The sequence below is a fragment of the Oryctolagus cuniculus genome, chromosome 17, assembly GCF_964237555.1.
Source record: "Oryctolagus cuniculus chromosome 17, mOryCun1.1, whole genome shotgun sequence".
In the NCBI taxonomy this organism is placed as follows: domain Eukaryota; kingdom Metazoa; phylum Chordata; class Mammalia; order Lagomorpha; family Leporidae; genus Oryctolagus; species Oryctolagus cuniculus.
In genome coordinates, this window is record NC_091448.1 from 87,605 (window position 1) to 108,202 (window position 20,598).

At 60.4% G+C, this 20,598-nt stretch overlaps 1 protein-coding gene across 1 annotated transcript; it reads right to left on the reverse strand.

Annotated features, from left to right (window-relative positions):
- Window positions 1-74: 74 nt before the first annotated feature.
- METRNL (meteorin like, glial cell differentiation regulator) lies at window positions 75-11,861 on the reverse strand. Its single transcript, XM_002723051.5, has 4 exons — window positions 11,515-11,861; window positions 7,843-8,228; window positions 1,632-1,691; window positions 75-882 (listed from the first exon to the last, which is right to left on the reverse strand). Exons 1-4 carry the CDS (start codon window positions 11,676-11,678, stop codon window positions 566-568), a joined length of 927 nt encoding a protein of 308 aa, XP_002723097.3. The 5' UTR covers window positions 11,679-11,861; the 3' UTR covers window positions 75-565.
- Window positions 11,862-20,598: the final 8,737 nt, after the last annotated feature.

The window sequence follows — 20,598 nt, forward strand, 5'->3', positions numbered from 1 at the left end:
AAGGCGGCCAGCAGCTTGCTCGGGGCCTTGCGCAGAGAAGGCTGCCGAGGACACTGGGAAGACAGACACCACGGTGCAGTCGGATCCTGGTCTTTATTCTCTGGAACGGAACAGCTCGCAGCCCACAAAGGGCCATAACTGGAGAGCCCGTTCTCTTAAAACCAAAAACAAAATGAAATGACACATATTTGGCTCCGTAAGTTTCCACCTGAAGATCAGGACCCTCAGATGGCACCCGGCTTCTCCCAAAGCCAAGCCAGGCACGCTGCACCTCGCCAGGGATGCCAGGGCCCACGCAGGCATGTGGGATGTGCGAGGCGGTACCCTGTGGATGCTTCTTTCTCCTAGTACTGACAGGCAGCTCGGTGTGCGCCCACAGCACTTCCAGTCAGCCAGGCTGTCCTCCGCTGGACCTCCACAGCCTGAGCTCTGGGCCGGGCCTGCACACCGGGCAGGGGCCCCTGACACACGGCCCCCAGCAGGCAGCCCCCACAGGGACTGGCACATCCAAGGCAGCCAGCAGTGGCTCCTCAGGAGGAGAAGGCAGCACCGTGGCTGCCCACGGTCACTCCGTGCCGACCTCACAGGGGTTCAACCCCCTCTCCTCTGCGTCCTTGTACATCCTTTGGAAGTCCTTGAAGCGTGGGGCGCAGCCGAGCCGCGCCTCCCCAAAGTGCATGTAGCCGGTGAAGAGGAAGTCGCCGGGCCCAGGCCTCACACCACACTCCAGCAGCGTCCTGACATGGCCCTGCCAGCCTGCACCCTCGGGGGCCGGCCGGAAGACCCTACTCTTCTGCCGATACAGCCTGCTCACCCGCAGGTGGATGGTCGACTCCTGCCGCTCTGGCTCATGGGTGACGTCCTGGATGGAGCCTCGGACAACTGCAAGGGAAGAGTCAGAGGGCTCAGGGGCCCAGCAGCACCCCTGCCCTACACGCCCCTGGCTACAACAGGCATCGGAGCCAGGAGCTGAACCCCCAACTCTGCTTCAAGAAATCCCCGTCTAAAAGCAGAGTTTCCGCAGCAGGAAGCTGCGAAGGGTCATCCCTGACACTCTGTCAGAGACACAGGTGCGCTTCCTGTTCAGTGGCCAGAGGACGCCCAGCACGTCCTGTCTTCCACCCTTGGGACTGGGACGCAGAGGACTGATGAGCTCCACGCACCACCATGTCACCCTCCTTGGCAAGGGGCTGTGGACCTCAGACCTGTAAGCGCCAGGGCCTCAGACTCCCAGAATGGGGCTGGGACACCTCCAGGAACTCAGGCGAGGAACAAGGGACTTGCTCCTTGGGACGTGGCGTGGACAAAGCACTTCCAACAGTGGCTGGGAACAAGGGACTTCACGAGCCCCTTGGAGCAACAACCTCACTGACAAAATGGGAAAACACGTCAACAACCCTCTAAAACATGGACTCCCCGATGCTCCGTGTGTGTCCACCCACACGCATGTGCAGCGTGCTTGCCCAGAGACTCCAAGTGTGATGGGGCAGGAAGTTCCAGCAGAGACCTCAGGGTCTCGTGTCAGGACTGGCAGCTCTTGTGGGCCCTGAGGAGGGACTGCTGGGCCCAAAAGAGGCGCCTGGTGGCAGGAGCCACACACACTAGACAAAACAAAGCTGGCAGAGACTCACCGAAGTCGCTGGTGCAGACGGCCAGGAGCACCTCAGTGTGGCTGCACGGGCTGCACGGGGCTGTGGGAGAGAGCAGAGTCAGGAGCAGTCCTGGATGCCACCACCGTGGTTGTCCAAGACCCCTCCCAAGCCATGTCTGGCCTGCACTTGATGGCAGAGTCAACCATGCACACGCCCAGAGAACTGGAGGCAGAAATGCTCGTGTGGTAGCCATGCGGGGCATACACCCTGAGAGCGAGACCCCCAGGCGCCCCTACAACTCCAGACCTCGGTGAGCGGCCTTTGTGCCTGTCCCTCAACCTCCCTGGTCACTGCAGCTGGGGTAACAAATGATGGCTCTTGGGAGCCGGCAAACGAAAACTCAGCCCTGAGCTAAACTGAAACTGGGTTCCTGATGCCACTGGGCCACACATCTCACCCAGGGCCCAGCCTGCTCCACTCCAGCAGTTCCCTAGGAAAGCAGACAACTCCTGCACCACTGGGCTGCCCAGAACCCAGAAGAAGGGTCCCAGCCTGCAGGAACCCAGCACTACCCTGGCCAAGGTTCTGCCAGGGAGGTCAGTGAGCAGGGCAGGGACCTGTTCCCCGCCTCGGAAGCAGTGATTCAGGTCAGGGCCTTTGGCTCAGCCGCTTCCCCAGACCCCTCCTGACCTCGGGAAGAGGCCTGCACCGCAAGGACTTGCAAATCGAGCACTGTTCAGGGCCTGGCCTTCCCCCACACACGCAGAGGAGCTGAGTCTTAGAAGGAGCCCCTTCACTGCCTAAAGCAGACCAGACACACACAACAGGCCTCTCCTGTGGCCTCAGACAGGCCACACAAGAAGCTCGGGACTAGGCGGCCCTCATCCTGTGCCCAGGAGCACACGCACAAACAGGCACAGCTCAAGGCCTCTCGTTCACTGCTCATAGAACACAGCCCAGGAGATGTGACCTCAGCAAGGCAGGTTCTCCATGGCTGTCGCACTTGAATGCCCAGGACACCCCTGGCCATAAGCTTGTATCGCCCTGGCCTCAGGGTTGTCTGGTCCAGGAAGAAGCAACCACGATCACATGCCTGGGGTGGGGGGTCACACAGCCCAACCCTGAGCTGCCAGGCAGCTGCACAGACCCCACCGGGGTGCCGGTGACTCAGGGGACCCCGGGGACAGGGCAGGACTCCTCTATCAGCTGGCAGCTATGGGTTTAAATGGCATGGACCCCCCCCCCCCCCCCGGGGCCTGCACAAGGGTCAACAGAGACACAGCAAGGCCCTGGGGTTGGCAGTGTACTGGGTAGGCTGGGGCTTCTAGGACCCTCAGATGGGCACCTCCCAGCAGCTCCCAGTCGCTGGCTCCCCCTCCTCCCTCCACCTGCCAGCACACTGCTTTCTGCTGAGTTATCAGAAAACAGCAGCTAAGAACAGCACAGCCTGGTGTGGTCTCCAAAGCCAGGCCAGCCCTCAGAGAGGCCCCGCCTCCGGCGCCCAGCTCTCAGTTCCGTGGGGTAGGCATGGCTATGGTAGACCCCTGGAAGCCTGTGTCAGAGAGGCCCCGCCTCTGGTGCCCAGCCCTCAGTTCCGTGGAGTAGGCATGGTTGTGGTAGACCCCTGGAAGCCTGGGCTCACACCACAGTCCCCACTACTGGGACCACCTGACCCCTGGCCCTGAGGCTGCCCTGAGTGAGGGTCCAGGGGAGTGGACCCTTGCCTGCTGACCCCATACCACTCAGCACCAGGGGCCTGCTGTCTACACTGGGCCTGACACAGACACAGGTGTTGGGCAGAGGGCAGAGGCAACAGGGGTGGGGTGGGGAGGTGTCCCTCATAAAAGGGGGCAGTTCTGGTGGTGAGCATGGGTCAGCAGTCAAGGCCCCAGCATCCCCACTCCTAGCAGCACCTTGAGGAGCCAGGAGTTGCCATCTCACGGGCAGGGGTGAGGGTGGCACGGGCTGTCCCAAAGCACGTGCGCATCCCTGTGAGCTGGGACAGGCTGAGGGGCAAACACCTCATGTGATGGAGAGGCTGCTAGGCCCAACCACACACAAGGACAGGACACCAGGCCCAGGCCCCAGAGCTTCGCCTCTGAGTCACGGGCCCTAGGCGGCCCCTCGCTGCAGCTTGCCCTGGCTGGCACCCCAGCTACCTACAGGTGCCTGTGACTCAGCCTGCCCGCCCACGCCTGACAGGTGAGGAAGTAAAGTACCGCCCTGAAGACCCCCTCTTCCCATTCGGAGCTGCCCACGGCACACAGCACCCGCACAGGGACGCAGGGTGGGCTCCCGCGTGGCAGTCTGGGGGCAGTTAGTTACTAACCGGACTCGGGCTCACAAAGACTGGAATGCGAGGGTCCTAAATCCCAAAGCTCGGGGGGTCACAGAGGGCTAGAAGTATGACTCACACTCTTGGGGGGGGGGGGGGCTGGACTGTGCCAGAGGAAGACCACTCTGGAAAGCGACAAAAGGAACTGAGACCAGCTGCTGGGAGGTTGGGGGGGCGGCAACCAGGGGAGCCAGATGTGAGCCTGCGTGGCAGCAGCCCCAGGGCAGGCAGAGTACAAAGAGGAACTGCTAGGCCAAAGCATAGTTTGCAGACAACAGGTGCCAGCCCAGTCCAGCAGGCCCCTGGGTGAGGCCCCAAGGGAAAACTTTGCTTGACAACACTTGCCAGGGTCCTGTGGCGGATGCAGTGTTTTCACAGGAGCCAAGAGAAGTGGGCCTGCGTGAGCCAAGACAGGCCCTGCGAATGGCCAAGACCAGAACTCCCAGCCCAGGAAGCCTGGGGTTCTCTGGGGTGGCCACCTCAGCTGCCCTCCCACCTGTGTCTCTCCCTCCCTCACAAGCCCTCCTCTCCTCTTCTAGAAGTTTCTCTTTCACCTGTGGACTTTGCTCCTGAGGAGGCTGTGGGACTGGTTGCTCAGGCTCAGCAGGCAGAGCAGGTTTCTAAAGGGAGGAGAGATGAGGCTGACCCCTGAGCCAGCAGCTTCTTCTATGTCCCTCCTCCAGCTGTGTACCTAAAGTGCCGCTGGCCCGTCCTGTGAACACTCCCTGCGGGCCTGCTCTGGGTGGCTCGGAGCAGAGCCCGGATCCCAAACCCAAACCCCAGAGCACAGGGGCAGCTCCATCAGTGAATCCTAGCACATAGCCCCGAGAAGTGAAAAACAGACCAGAGTGCGAGACCCACCTGGGCTTCCCCAGGTGAACCGAGGCTGTCTCTACTCCAGGAGCAAGGTGGGGCTCTGGCTCTGGGCCACCCTCACAGACCCTACTCCTTAGTGGTGCCCACGTCTCTGGGTGAACTGGGCCCTCTCCCATCTCAGGTGCAGCCTGCAGTTCACCCGTCCTGGCTACATCTGGCAGCTCACTCCTGGGTGTCAGGTCCAGCCAAATCCTGCATCCCTGGGCTCGGGCCCCATCTGTGCCCCTGCAGGAGCAGCTGCTCCTCTGTTCTGCTCTGCTCTTGGCTACTGATGCATCTGGATTTATGTGAAGAAGCCAATGATGCAACAAGGCAACACAAGTGGGCTGGAAGCCAACCCACTGTAAACAACCTTAGAAGAACCACCCAGGGCAGCAGCTGGAGTGAGGCTTTCACACACACACACACACACACACACTTGCACTCAAATACATATACGCATCTACATAAATACACTCACACCTGCACAGACATGCACGTGTACACTCAAATACATATGTGCATGCACATAAATGCCTTCACACACATACACCCACCCTTGCACAAACTCACATGCACAGATGCGCTCATTCAAACGCACCCACACATGCACACTTGTGCACACACACGTACGAGGCTCGCATGCATACATTCACAAGCAGGCATGCTGTACACACACCATGGGATGCCAGCCCACAGAACCCATAGTCTTTCAAAGTAGCAGGAAGTACAACTTTGATTGACGCCCAATAGGGCAGCCATTCAGGTGCCACACTCATCCTGGATGGGGCTTCTATCAGGTCTCCCTGGCCACAGTGAGGCTGCAGCAAGGGTCAGAGCAGGAGATGGTGCTGGCAGGAAAGAACCAAGGCCAGGCGGGCATGAGGGAACCCAGAGCACAGCCCTCACAAGACAGCAACACTACACCAAGCCAGCCTGACATCCCAGGGGCTGCGGGAGGTGCACAGAGGGCCTAGCACAGGCCGTCACCAGAGCCTGCCGTGTGCAACTCCAGGCTCACTCTTCCATGCAACCCCACAGAAGCCAGCACAGTTCAACCCCGGAAGGGCTGGAAACGGGGCACAGGACCTGGTGGCCACAGACCAAAAAAACACAGCTCCATCCCCTTTCCCTGGGGGAGGTCACAGCTCCACTGGCTTCCCACCAGAAACCCGGCCACACACAGGTGAACGCCAGGCAGGCCGGGCAGCTGTGCCTCTGCCGGAATTGGTGAGTGCAAGCACTGAGCTCAGGAGGAGGACACGTGACAGTGGCCCACTACCACGATCAGCGCCCGCCCCTGATGCGGGCTCTGCACCTATGCCCCATGCCCCGGTAGTGGACAGCCGCCACTCAGCTCGGGCTTCTCCAGATTCTGTTTTCATTCCGAGTTCATCTCTAGGCCCCCAGAGCAAAGCAGAGTCTTCCCTCCCCTCAGCCTCCCACCCTCCAGTTATTGGTCAAGATACAGGCTGTTGTGGTTAAAGTTCCACTTAGCTTCTGATGGTTCTGCAGCATCAAGAACTGGGGACCCTCAGAGGGTGGTCTATGAGGTAGCTGGCATGGGAATCCCTAAGGAGGGGTCTACAGGGTCCTCAGGAATAAGGGCATCTCTGAGTAGGGTCTAAGGGGTCGCAACTAAACCCTGTGACAGGCCAGCCTAGTTGGAGACAGATAGGACATTTAGAAAACTGATACGAACCAGGACAAAGTGTGGGTTCCCATGTGGGACAAAAGTCTGTGTCCCACATCCAAGTAGGTCTGGCTTTCCCCAGTGGGACACTGTCTCCACCAAAACCGGGAGACTGTGCTGTCACTGGGGATGGTCCCACCTGGGCTCAGCTGTGTTCAGCTTTCTGGGACAGCTTCCACCCATTCCTCTAGCAACCCACAGGACCACGACCCAGGAAGTCTCTGCCTAGGTGATGCAAAGTTGCTGCAGTTTCTGAGGAGTCAGGGCCAGCAGGCATGCAGGGACCACATGCTGGGACCCACCAGGTGCAGCAGGAAGCCTGGCCCAGCCTGGATGTCTCTGAAGGCAGGACCCTGCCCTTACTCACAGCACAGGGGGGTAGGATCTGCTCTGCCGTCTGCTGTAGGAGTCATGCCCACATGTCATGACCATGGGAGGTGCACCACAATACAGATGTGCCCAGGACCGCCCTGCTCCTTGGTGTCTGCCCGCAGAACTTTCTAAAGATCCACACCCTCCACAAAGGACTCAGCCCCCGAGGGATAGGAAGCATGCCTCCCAGGGCTCAGGTATGCACAGATGCCTCTGGCACCCTCCCACCACACAGGGCGAGCTGTCTGCCCAACTTATAGAACAAAAGTTGAATGCCAAGTTCAGAGCCTCCGCTGCATGCCAGTGGGTCACAGCCCACGTGGCCATACAGGCTTCCCTGTAAGCCTTACCTGATGCAGCCCAGGCTCCCGAGGCTGCTGCACCTTTTCAGGGAGGGGCTGCTCAGCAGGCCACGTCATGCCACCTCCCCTACTGCCACCTGGTCACTCTCGCACCTGCTCTATGTCTCCTGACATAGGTCAGTGTCTCCACTACACACAGAGGCCTCGAAACAGACCCCTACCTCTGTCCCGAGGCCCCAAGGAACCCTCGATCCCACCATCTCAAAGCTCAGGTCGGTCCCACGCTCAGGGATGTCACAGCTTTGCCCACTCTCGGCCACGGGTCAGCCTCAACTCCCCACACAAAACTCAACATTTCAAAACTAAACACTTGGCTAATTCACAGGGCAGTGTGACGGGACAAGTGACAAGTCCCACAACACCCCATGGCAGCCCTCACTCAAATACCCACAATACTGGAAGGGGCAGAACAAAGCAGACGAGGCCAGTCTTCCTGAAGGTGCTCTTATGTGAACAGGCTACACTTGGAAGGTGGTTTGGCATCTCCACCTCTCAGCTCCCCGGGACCATCTGCTGCGTGCCACTGTTCCTCAGGTGGCTGTCAGCTTCTCCAGGCGGGAAGGAATCAAGGAAAGAGGCAGCTGCTTGTAGCAGTGGTGAGCCCATGCCCACTGCCCATCCCCGGCCACTCACCTGACAGCGTGTGCAGGTCCAGTCCCATGCGTCTGCTCATCAGCTCATACTGGAAGCCCGTGGTCCTCCTGCTGATGTCCTGCTGGGGCGTCGCCTCCACGAACAGGCCACCCTTCTCCAGGCCGAAGCACTGCACCCGGCCCGATCCTCGGTCCCCATCTCGCACCAGCAGATTCAGTTCTCCAGTTTTTTGCAAATAAATATTGGCCCCTGAAGAGTACTTGAAGGGCTTGATGCACACAGTCAGGTGTCGGGGGGGCAAGAAGGTGTTGGGCTGCAGGTTCACGATGAGCGCCCCAGTCGGGTACATCCACTCCACAGTGCCCTCTGAGCAGCGCAGGTACACCTGCTCCACCTCCTTCCTGCGCAGCTCATGCGTCAGCCCACTGTTGGGGGGGGGGGGACATTGTCAGCCATGAGGGAGCTGTCAGGGCAATGCTGCCCTGCACCTGCCCAGGGCCCGCCACCCTCCAGCCCCCGAGCCCAGGGAGGGGACTCCACCACCAGACCCTTCCAGAGCTCTTGCTCCAAGAGTCAGGGCAGGTAGCACACAGCTCTGGCTTGACCCAGGCAGGCTGGTGGCCACAGGAACACTGGTTCCAGGGTCACAGAGATAGCAGCAGGCTCCCAGCTGTCACCCAAGCCGGGGATGGCTCCAAGAGGCCTGGGCCCTGGCGGGAAGATGTGGACACAGAAGAGGCGGGAGGCACAGCACATGTGTACTAAACAGATTTGAGCAGTGCTGGCAGTGGAGGGTGGCCTGCATCCTAGAGACCCACACTGGGCACAAGGCATTTTCCTTAAGGGGATGGTTTATGCTTTGCCCACTTTGGTTTTTGCTTTTCATTCATTTGTACACCTGAGGACCCTGCATTGCCCTCTGTAGTGTTAAACACACAAAGATCATTAGAGCAAGTTCCCTACAAAAGTCAGGGAACGGTCTCCATGTTGGGGGCTGGGGCTTCTGAGGAATAAGCTAACTTTGCTCCGCACAGATGTTCAGTAGGAAAAACCGAAGTGTGCCACAGCCGAGGTGGTTACGATTTCAAGAAACTGAAACCATCAAAACATCCAAGTCTCTCCTACTTGAGACTTTCATGTAAATGTCAGCTCGTGGCTGACATCACAACCGCTAAGTGGGCCTGGAACCAACCCAGGGACTTCAGCTGAGTGTTTCCTTACGCGAACTTGGTTCTGAGCAGATCTCAGACAGGTTCACCCACATTCTTGGGATTTTTGTGTGAAATACACAGTGCCACGTGCACAGCCCTGGCCTGAGCGAGTTACCAGAAACCGTTTCTGCAGAGGAGAAGGCGCAGGACACACGGTTTGCATTCCCTGCAGGGTGACTCATGCTCTGGGCCCCCAAACCCCACTTCCGATGTGACGGTCAGCTGCACGTCGCCTGTAGACCACACCAGATGGAAGTGTGCTAGGGTGAGCCCCTCCTGACCCGCACTCCACTCCCACAAGACTCAGACAGCTACCAGAGGCACACGAGCAAAACAAACTTACAAATTACAGCCAATAAAACTCACACAAGCTCATCTGACACGTATGTGGGGCTCAGCATAATTACAGTGCGGGGGGAAAACCAGGCTGGACAGCGAGTGGCCGCCACACACGACTCAAATTGAACCTCCTGTGGGCTCCCACCCTCCTACCTCTGGCATCAGGGCAGAGGCACAATCCTCCACGTAACCAGCCCCATCTGAGGTGTGCCTGTCAGGCGTCCAGCGAGTGGAGTTACCACACCTAAGGACCTGGAAATCTCCAAAGGTAGTGCTTTCCCTGGGACCCAGGAGGGGAAAGGTAGGAGTCCACCCCCTACCCCATCCCCTCTCCTAGTCACAGCTCAGCCAGGGCACGGGCTGCTAACCCACAGGTGCCCAGGGAGACGCAGACCAGGGTGCCCGGAGGTAGTAGCCTTGTACATCACATGAGTGCACCTGGCTGTGTACTCAGAAAGGACTAAGGCGACACCTGGACCTGACGCCTGCATCAGCCCACCGCAGGGCTCTGCCCTCCCGGGGCCATCGTAGCGTCTTCCCCCACATCCTCCTAAGACACCACGCATGGTACATGGGGCTTCACACCAAAACCAGCACCACGACCCGCAGGACCCCTGCTTAGACAAGCACCCAGGGGGGAGGCCTCGGCCAGTCAAGGTCAGTGCTGATGCCTCCCACAGAATCCCGCACCCTCTCTCGTAGCACAGTCAACTTGCAAGCAGCCCTGAGATCAAAGCAACACAGCCCATCTTGAGTGGTCATCGGTGATGGGGATTCTGCCCATGGGTGACACCAAACAATGAAAGCAGCTGCGACGAGACTGAAACAAACCGAACCGAACCCATGCGTCTAGAGGGAAGTCAGCCAGGGTCACTGCCCGGGCGCACACCTGCAGGGGCTGTCAGTGTAGGGCCAGGAGGGGCTGGGGTTCTGTGGAGAGACAGTGGGGGTGGCCACAGCCTCGAGTTTAAGGTGAGTCCTGGTCTTGCTCCTCCGAGGGGAAGCGTTATCAGCGACACAAGCCCCTCACTTGGGAGTGGCCTCTGCCACCAGGAACCCTGCTTCGGGTCAGGGGATCCGGGGGCTGCACTGTCAGCGGAGTGAGAACCACGGGATAAATGGGGCTCCAGAAGCGTGGCCTGGAGCTGCCTCCCGCAGGCTCTGCCTGGAGGACGGGGGTCAGCGCCGGGGGAGGGGGGGTCAGCGCTCCTCTCTGGCTTGCTCTGGTGCACGAGAGGGCGATGGCCTCCCCGCCCAGCTCCGAGCCCTCCCCCCCACCCCCGCGCGCACGTTTCCTCCCGCCCTGGAAACCCGGGGTTGGGGCGGGGACTGCGGTTTTCTCGGTTCGGCCCTGCAGGGTGACCCCAGGCCCGCGTCTAGGGCGCCCTGCCTCACGCCGAGGCTGCGAAGGAGAGCGCGGGATGACCGCGGCGGGGCAAGGGCGGCCCACAAGGGAGCGTCCAGGCTCCAGCCCAGCCCAGCTCTGCGCCGGCGCCGCGGCCCGGCCCGGCTCTGGGAGGACGCGCGGCCAGCGAGCTGCCGCCGGGGCAGCGCCCCCCGCAGGGCCCGGACGGGAACCGCGCACGACCGCCCCGCACCGCGCGGGGCGCACGCGGGCCCGCAGTCGCCTCCGGGGGCGGGGTCCCCGCGGCCGGGGTCGCTGAGCCCCGCGCGCCGCTGCCAAGGGCGGCCCGACCTTCACGAGCCGGGCTCGGCGGCTGCGCTCCCCGCCTGCACCCGGCCCCGCACAGGGTTTGGCTTGCGACTGCCGGCGCTGCACGGACACGGATGGCCGCGGTCCCGAGAGGACCCCGCGCCCGCCGCGGCCCATCCAGGCGAGGGGCCGAGAAGTCGCGGAGCCCGGGACCCCACAGGCTCTGGCGAGTCCTGCTTCGCCGCGCTGCAGGCGCCGCCCCGGGCGTCCTCTGGGCAGGGACCCGCGGGCTCTTTTGTTCTAGGACCGGGGGCGGGGGCGGGGGCACCGGACTCGACCTGGAGAGCAGCCCGAGCCCCTCGCCGAAGCCGAGATCGGCCGGGGTCTGCCGGAGCCGGGGTCTGCCCGGGGCCGAGGTCTGCCGTGATCGGGGTCTGCCCAAGAGCCGGAGTTTGCCTGGGATTGGGGTCTGCTGGGGTCTGCCCAGGGTTGGCCGCGCGGACTCACCTCGCCTTCCAGTTGCACAGGTCGCTCGAGTACTGCGCGCCCGCACCGCCCAGGAGCGCGGCCAGGAGCGCGGCCAGGAGCGCAGTCAGCGGCTGGCCCGAGGCGGGGGATCGCATTCGCCGCGGCCCCGCGCTCCTCCGGACCGCCGGCGCCGGGTCCCGCATGCTCGGCTCGCACCCGCCGCCCGGCCCCGCGCCGCCAAGCAGACCTGGCCCCGGGGGCGGCTCTGGAGCAGGCGGTCACGGCGCGCGCTCCCCGCGCATCCCGGCCCGCAGAGCGCCCGCGCAGCAGCCGCCGCCGCCGAAGCCGCGCGAGCCCGGCGCCCGCCGCCGCCGCCGCCGCCGTCACTGGAGTGGAGTCCGGGACTCAGCCCAGCTCTGCCCGGACGCTCCGCCCACCGCGGCTCCGCCCACGCCCGGACGCTCCGCCCCGGCGGCTCCTCCCCCGAAGGTCCCGCCCCGCTGTTCGCCTGGGTGAGGAGCCGCGGCGGTCAGACCAGGGAGGCCAACCAAGCCTGATCCGCGGCTGCCCAAGCGCCCCCTCCCTTAACCCTACGGCTCTGGTCCCTGTCTCACCAACCTCGCCCTGGACTCCCCTGGACGATGCTTCGCGGTGGGCCCGCAGCCCGGTCCCGCAGAGGGAGTCAGGAGCACCCCGACCCGGGCTGAACCCCGAGTCCCCAGTCGCTGCCCTGCCCCGGCCGCCTGAGTTCTCCGCGTTATGGACCGGAGGGGCAGAGCGGGGCCGACGTGGGGGCCCCCCGGCTGCCTAGGAAGGTTTGTGGTGGTGTGGGGCAAAGACAGAGTGGCCTCTCCAGGCTCCTAGGAGCCGGAGTCCCATGCGGTGGAGAGAGCTGGGAGGACTTGGGGGGATCCTGCTGGTTTGCCTGAGGCACCTTCCAGGGCTGGAGGTTTGTGTGGGTGACTCCCGGGCAGCCAGGCGAGGGAGTGGAATTGAGAGTCACTGAGCCAAGAAAGAGCTGGCAGCAAGCCCAGTGCAGCACCGTGGACCTGAGACGGTGCCTGCCTCGTCTGGAACCCAGCGGGGCAAGGCTGTCCAACCAAAACCACACAGCCAAGCCCCACCCAGTACAGAAGTAGCTAACCCTGAGACCCAAGGTCAGGTGCCCAGCTCTGGGCCACACCTGTGTACTTTAAAATGTGGAGATCTGCTGTCCCCACCCCACTCCTCTCCAGTGCCTGCTCCAGCCCCCTACTCACCACCCAGCTGTGGAGACCTGCTCCCCCAACCCCTTGCGAGCATCAGCGCCCCCCCCCCCAACTGCTGCAGGAAGTGCCTCTGCAGGGTGCATGTGGCTCTGCCAGGCCTGTGCTGCTGGGTGGCCACAGGGCCCGTCAGGCTCTAGACCTGGAACCAGGGAAGGGCGCCTTTGAGCTGCCAACCGGACCCTGAGAGCTGAGGCCCTGCACTGCCTCCTCAGGGCCTCAGAGTCCCTAGTGGCTGCTGCACTGTAAGGGATATGAAGGAGCTGATTCCACACCAGGGCAGGGCTCTGGAACCTGGTGCCCCGTCTGCTCCCTGAAGCTGGGATCCCACAGATAATGGTAAACATTTGTCGGATGGATCCAAGCCTCTGTACCTGCCTCTGGTGTAGACCCCTCAGACCCTGACCGCCTGGATCTGCTTCTGGTGTAGACCCCTCAGACCCTGACCGCCTGGATCTGCCTCTAGTGTAGACCCCTCAGGCTGTGGTCCCCTGGTTTCCCAAGCTGGGCTGGAGTTCCCTGGCATCACTGATGGCTCAGGAGAGACACGTGCAGAGGACACATCAGTGCAGACAGGATGCCTGGTGCCCGGTGGTATCAGGCTCCTGGGGCAGCATGGGCAGGCGGTCAGACCTCCCCTCATCTGCCCTTCTTACTCTTGGGCCCTGAGGGGTAGATTATGAGCCAGCTGGGGCCTCTGAGTCCCCTCCACCATTCTTTCTAGGAGATTCTGTGAGAAGTGAGCCTCTGCTGTGTTACTCCCTGGATGGCTCTGAAGGGGTTGCTTCCCAGTGAGTATTTCAGGGGCTCAAACCCAGGAGTCTGCAGTGAGGATGGCGGTGAGCTCCAGGGGCCAGCGTCGTCTGCAAGCTCACCCGGTGTGCCTGATCTGGGTCTACGGCATCACGCTCATGCTCCCACATTCCCTCTTCTCCAACTCTACACAGGGACTCTGGTGAGGATGGGGAGGTACTAAGGGTAGGGTCTGGGACTGGAGCCTGCCTTTTCAGCCTCTGAACGTCAGGGTGCAGGCAGGCCCTGCAGTGGTGGGTGGATGAGACATGGACTCAGTCCTTGTCGCCAACTCCCTGATGTGGCTCACACGGGCCATGGACTGGGGTCTCTTTCTGAGTGGGTGAGTCTTCAGTGTCAGCATCACCACTGGGCACCGCCTCCCTCTGCAGAGATACCCCACGGGGGTGGGGGCACCCCCCGCCATTGCAGTCCCACAGCTGCTGTGAGCTCTTTGCGCCCACAGACTGCAAACGCTGCTGCGGATTGTCTGGTGTTGAGGTTTTCAGTGAGTGCCGATGGCTGTTCTGTCCCACAGGGGACTTCCCTCAGACACTGGACGCTCTCAGAAGGACATGCAATGCTTTCCTCAACACATCTGGGACCGGACCTCTTAGTGTTTGATACATTCTCAGGACATTGGCCAACGGGGCCCCACCCAGCCACCCAGCCCCCATGTCATCCTGTCACCCCAGTTTCCCCCTCTGAGGTCATTTTCCCTGACCTTCTCTTCGGGACATAATTATCATACCTGTGGTCAAATGATGTGTAGAGTGCCAACGCTCGTAATTCCACGTTTGGCGGCTGCAATGAGCAACGTGTAATTACGACATGAAACAGCACACAGAGAGCTGGCCGGCCTCACCCAGGAAACTTCAGTGTGTAATTCTTCACCTAAACCCCTCCTTAACCTAATTTGTTTTGCCATCTGGGCATCAGAGAAAGGTGGGGTTGGGGGAGGACTTTGCAGCCAGCTTGGTGGCAGCTGAGGCTCCCTTGAGTCAGCTGAGCATGGCCTGGGGCCTCCCTGTGGGCTGGGACATGAGTCCAGACAGCCGTGGCTGGGTGTGACCTTGGGCGGTGCCTGCCCCTGAATTGACGGTGGGAGACAGGGTGCTGGCCCGTGGTTTGGCAGTGAGGGGGGCTCTACAAGGTGTTATTATCCCCGCGCCATGGTTGTGCAGCCTCCTTGGCGATCCCAGGCTTGGCAGTGTCTCAGCGTTGGCCCGGCCAGCAGCAGACCACGGCCCCAGGCTGGCAAACCATGGGGGCTGCTGCTGCTGCTGGAAGCTGTAACTGCTGTCTTGTCAGAGGGAGGTGTCAGGAGGGAGAGCTGAGCTTGGGGCTGGAAGTGAGGATCTGACCCACAGTAGCTCCGGGTGCTCATAGGAGATGCCAGGCCATGCACTGACACCTGCTTCTCATCAGCTCTGTGAACATGGTGTGAGCGTGGAACACAGGGCTCCAGAACACGAGGCCCACCCGGCCACCTGCTGCACACCACGGGTCTGTGGTTAGCCGGGACCCCCATCGGAGGTTCCCCCAGAGAGCTCTCCAAGGAGCTCACCTCTCCTCTTCCTTTGCGAAAAAGGGCTGTCCCAGGCTGCTACCACCACCCTGTGCCCCAGGTGTGCACTTGGAAAGCCTGAACCTCACAAAATCAAGGCGTGTTGCGTGGGCATCACCCCTGAGACTGCCCTGTGAGGCTGCTTGTCTGTTTTATGCACTTACATGTTCCTCTGAACCCTTGAGGGTACAGTGGTCACGACCCTCAGCCTTAAACACTAGAGCAGGAGTCCCTGTCCAGTGGCGTCATAGTGCTGTTGGCACAGCCAGGGAGCCACAGCCTGAGACAGGTCCCGCAGCACTGTGAAGTGCGTGCACATGTGTTCTCAGTGGCGTGGGGGAGTCCAGATAGGCCACCCCATCTGCATCTGAATTCCAGAAGGCACTTCTGCCTAAGCCCTCCTGCGACCTCTAGAACGAGCTGAAAGTGAGGGTCCTGCCAGTGATATGTCCCCGGATTGCCAGCAGGGAGACCCCTGAGCTGGGAAAATCCAGAGGAAGATCTCACCCTTCCCTGCTCTGCTGGCCTTGGCTCTATGCTGCAAAAGATGTCTCTCCCAGTGCGGGGAGGGGCCCATTCCGGGACCCCATCTGCTACAAACTAGGGGTCAGACTCTGCTGAGTCTCCCAACGGGACAGAGTGCTCAGGCTGGACAGAGTCAGCCCTCACAGGGCTGTGCTTGTGCAGTGGCCAGGCCATCCAGATGCTGGTCACACCCCTGCCCAGATCACTGGAGAAACACTGCCTACATGCAGGGAGGGGAAAGTCACCACCCAGGAACTGCCCAGCTGGACTGGTCTCAGCCGACCTCCTCCAGCCTGGACAAGGCCCCCACTGAAAGGCCAAGGGCAGGCCCTCCCCGGCAGTCAGTTCAGGACTCACCTCACTGAGCCCTGCCCTGCAGGCACCTGTGACTCAGCCAGTGAGCAGGGACTGCGTGATGGCAGTGGCGGCAGCTATCACCACCCTCTGCCAGGGGCGGTCACTGGGACCGTCCTCAGCTGTCCCCAGATGAAGGGACTGACAGCCAGGCTGTATGTGGTGGGAAGGGTCGCTGTGGGCAGGGCAGTGGGCTCAGCATGTGTGAAAAGTCTGCCATGCACCTGCCTCAAGATTCCCATCCATGCAGACAGCCCCTCCCTTCCAGATGGACAGGCAGCCTCTCCGTGAACCAGGAACCCTTGGAGCTGGTGGATGGGCTTGTGGCTGAGTCAGAGACCCGTCCTCCACATGGCCACTGGGTCACCTGTGTGCCCTCTAAGTGCCCGAGACTGGGGGTACGGGGAGGGTGGCTACAGGGCTGGGGTTGGAGGGAGCCAGCGTTCAGGGCCAGTTCAGAGAGCTCCCAGCCAATGCAGCACCCACAGGCAAGAGGCACAGGTGGGGCAAAGGGAGAGGATGGGATAGCAGGCCCCAGGGGTCTCCAGCCACCAACGTGGGTGTTAGGCAGCTGGGCAATGCTGCCAGCCCATTCTTCCTGCCTGTGTCCAGCATGAAGTGTGCACACCTCAGCAGCGATGGATGAAACTCTCAAGAAACCCCACAGGCAGCTGGGTGGGTGTTCCCCAGGCTAATACAAAGCTGCAGGTGGGGGTAGACACAGTGGCGGGTCCTGAGACTACTGGCTGCAGGGTGCCTGTCCTACAGGGAGACTGCTGGACAGGAAGGCCTGGGAACAGCCGGACACTTTCTCCTGGATGATGGGGCCAAGCCCAGGCCTCCTAGCTCCGTTCTGCCCTCCCCACACTACCAGGGATGCCGGCCACCCAGAGCCAGTGCTGGCCTTTGCTGAGGCTGAATTAACCTAAAACATGAAATCTCTTGTCATTATACATAGAGTGACGCCAATGACTTATAAACACAACCAGTGGCATCTCCCCAGAGCCAGCTGGGTAGTGGGTTGTAAGTGGTGTTGTAAAATACTCCTCCCTCAGGGCCAGCGCTGTGGCTTACTTGGTTAATCCTCCATCTGCGGTGCCGGCATCCCACTGGGGGTCAGGTTCTAGTCCCGGTTGCTCCTTTTTCAGTCCGGCTCTCTGCTGTGGCCCAGGAGGGCAGTGGAGGATGGCCCAAGTACTTGGGCTCTTGCACCTGCATGGGAGACCAGGAAGAAGCACCTGGCTCCTGGCTTCGGATCAGCACAGCTCTGGCCGTGGGAGTGAACCAACAGAAGGAAGAGCTTTCTCTCTGTCTCTCTCTCTCTCTCACTGTCTATAACTCTGTCAAATAAAAAAAAAAGATTAAAAAAATACTCCTCCGTTAAATTTTCTGCAATGATTGCTGCTATTATGGTAAGAAAAGAAATGACTAGGGGGCCTGGTGCTGTGGCACAGCAGGTAAAGCAGCCACCTGAGTACCGGCATGCCATATGGGTGCCAGTTCGAGTCCCGGCTGCTCCACTTCAGATCCAGCTCTCTGCTGTAGCCTGGGAAAGCAGTAGAAGATGGCCCAAGTCCTTGGACCCCTGCACCCACGTAGGAGATCTGGAAGAAGTTCCTGGCTCCTGGCTTTGGGTTGGCGCAGCTAGAGCCATTGCGGCCAACTGGAAAGTGAAACATCAGATGAAAGACCTCTCTCTCTCTCTCTCTCTCTCTCAGCCTATCCTTCTCTCTGTGTGTAATTCTGACTTTCAAATAAAATAAATAAATCTTTTTAAAAAAAGAAATTATTAGGAAAAGAAGAAGAGAGGAGGGGTTAGGAGGGAGACAGAGACCCCAGGTTCTTGGCACAGTTGGCCTAAAATAAAACTACACCTCAAGAGGTCGTGTGGGGCCAGGCCAAGGGCCCAGTGGGTTGTCTGCAGAGAGTCCACCATCAAAAAGCACGTGTGTGTGGTAAGGCCAGCAATCACCGGTTCCCATCTGCGAGTGGACTGTCCAGCACCATTGGAGCAGTGGGGGCGTGGGGAGGCTTGTCCGACCCAGTGTGGGCTCGAGTCCCCATCTCTGTGCCTTGGCCACCTGCTGCCACTGCTGCTCAGCCATAGTCCGTCACCTGACAGGTGCTGCCACCTCCTTGCTGCATGCAGGTGCTAGCCTTGTCCTGTGTGGGAGAGGGGCTACGTGGCTCTTGGTGTCCGGTGTCCTGCTCCTGAGTGGAAAGTTTAGGAAACATACTATTTTCTCTTAAGATTTATTTATTTATTTGATTTTTAGATGTATTTATTTATTTGAAAGTCAGAGTTACACAGAGAGGAGAGGCAGAGAGAGAGAGAGAGAGAGAGAGAGGTCTTCCATCTGATGGTTCACTCCCCAGTTGGCCGCAACGGCCAGGGCTGTGCTGATCCGAAGCCAGGAGCTACTTCCGGGTCTCCCATGTGGGTACAGGGGTCCAAGGACTTGGGCCATCTTCTACTGCTTTCCCAGGCCATAGCAGAGAGCTGGATTGGAAGTGGAGCAGCCAGGTCTTGAACCGGCACCCATATGGGATACCGGTGCTTCAGGCCAGGATGTTAACCCGCTGCACCAAAACGCCGGCCCCTATTTATTTATTTGAAAAGCAGAGTTACAGAGAGGCAGAGGAAGAGGCATAGAGAAAGGTCTTCTATCCACTGGTTCAGTACCCAAATGGCCACAACGACAGGAGCTGCATGGATCCAGAGCCAGGAGCTTCTTCCAGGTCTCCCACATGAGTGCAGGGGCCCAAGGACCTGGGCCATCTTCTGCTGCCTTGCCAGGCCATTAGCAGGGAGCTGGATCAGAAGAGGAGCAGCAGGGACTCAAACCGGCACCCTGTGGGATGCTGGCACTGCGGGCTGGGGTTTTTACCCACTATGCCATGGTACTGGCCCCAGGAAACATACTTCTTAACTGTGAAAGCAAATGTGCGAATGAAAAATCCTCCTGTCCAGTCCTGCAGCAGGGGCGTGTTCCCCGGCACTGCTGGCATGTTGTGTGTGTGCGCAGTGGGTGCCTGTGTGAGTGTGCACACATGTGCCTGCGTGTGAGTGTGTGGGTCTAGGGTTCAGCAGGGCACTTGGCCCACAGCCGTTCCTGTCCAGCAGAAACCCTGCAGCGTGTTGGTCAGCAGCCACCACGCTGGCGCCAGCGTGCGGGGGTCAGGATCTGCATTTCAAACCCAATTAAGAAAAAAGCAAGACACAGAGTTGGGGGCGGTGGCGTTGCTTTATTCCCCGTGGTCTGGTTGTCGCCGGGGGTGGGGGGTGTGTGTGCAGAGCGGAGTTGGGGAGAAAGTAGCCGGGATGTGTTGATGGCAACAGGAAGTCTTTGTGGAGCCTTTGAATGTTTCTGTTCTCGCTTCTTCCAAGTCCAGCGAGGGCGGCCGAGTGGCTGCCATCTCCCTGGGTGACCAGCATCTGAATGTCCCCAGGCCCTTTTCCTGGTCACCTCACAGCCCTGCCCACCAATCTGTCTCCTGGCCGTTCCTGTGGTCTCTGGGCCCCACAATCCCCACCCTGCCATGGGGGATGCTTGTCTTCCTAGCAGCCCCACTGAGAGTGATCTACAGACCAGACCACCAGAGTGGTGACCGGGGGGCACTGACAGCTGGGCTGCTGGTAGCTTCTGGCTGCTGTCAGCTCCCTGCCCCTGAAGCCTTTCTGTCCAGCAGCACTACACTGTGTACCTGACCATAGGCTCTTGGTCACCTTTAGCCTCAGCAAGCCCCTTGCTCCCCGGGCAAGAGGGATTCAACCAGCTTTGAACCGGGAAGGGTTTTAATCCCATCAGTCACATCCTCCAAGGCAAGCAGCCCTTGAGAAGTTCACCCTGGACAGTGCCACGTGGGCACTGACATCTGCTTCTCCTGTCCCCAGCTCGAGTCTCACAGGCCTCACAGGCCACACAGGCCACGGGGCCACAGAGGCCATGTCCACTCAGACGTTGCCATGAGTTAATGAGCAGCCACTGGCATCTCCTGGCAGGCTCTAGGCTTAGAGCCCAACCTGAGGGCAACCCCAGCCTGGGGCCTTCTCGCCTGGCTCGGAAGAGAGGAGAAGCCAGGGGACAAACAGCCACCTGCCCATGTGTAGATATGTGAGGGTGTGTGAGGGTGTGTGTGTGTGTGTGTGTGTGAGAGAGAGGGTGTGTGAGAGTGAGAGTGAGGAAGCGTGCAGTGTGTGAGGGGGCACGTGTGTGTGATGGTGTCTGTGTGAGGGTGTGTGAGAGAGAGAGGGTGAGGAAGCGTGCAGTGTGTGAGGGTGTGTGAGGGGGCATGTGTGTGTGTGAGAGAGGGTGTGTGAGAGTGAGAGTGAGGAATTGTGCAGTGTATGAGGGTGTGTGAGGGGGCGTGTGTGTGTGAGAGAGAGAGAGGGTGTGTGAGAGTGAGAGTGAGGAAGTGTGCAGTGTGTGAGGGGCACGTGTGTGTGATGGTGTCTGTGTGAGGGTGTGTGAGTGTGTGTGAGAGTGAGGAAGTGTGCAGTGTGTGAGGGTGTGTGAGGGGGCGTGTGTGTGTGAGAGAGAGAGAGGGTGTGTGAGAGTGAGAGTGAGGAAGTGTGCAGTGTGTGAGGGTGTGTGAGGGTGTGTGTGTGTGAGAGAGAGA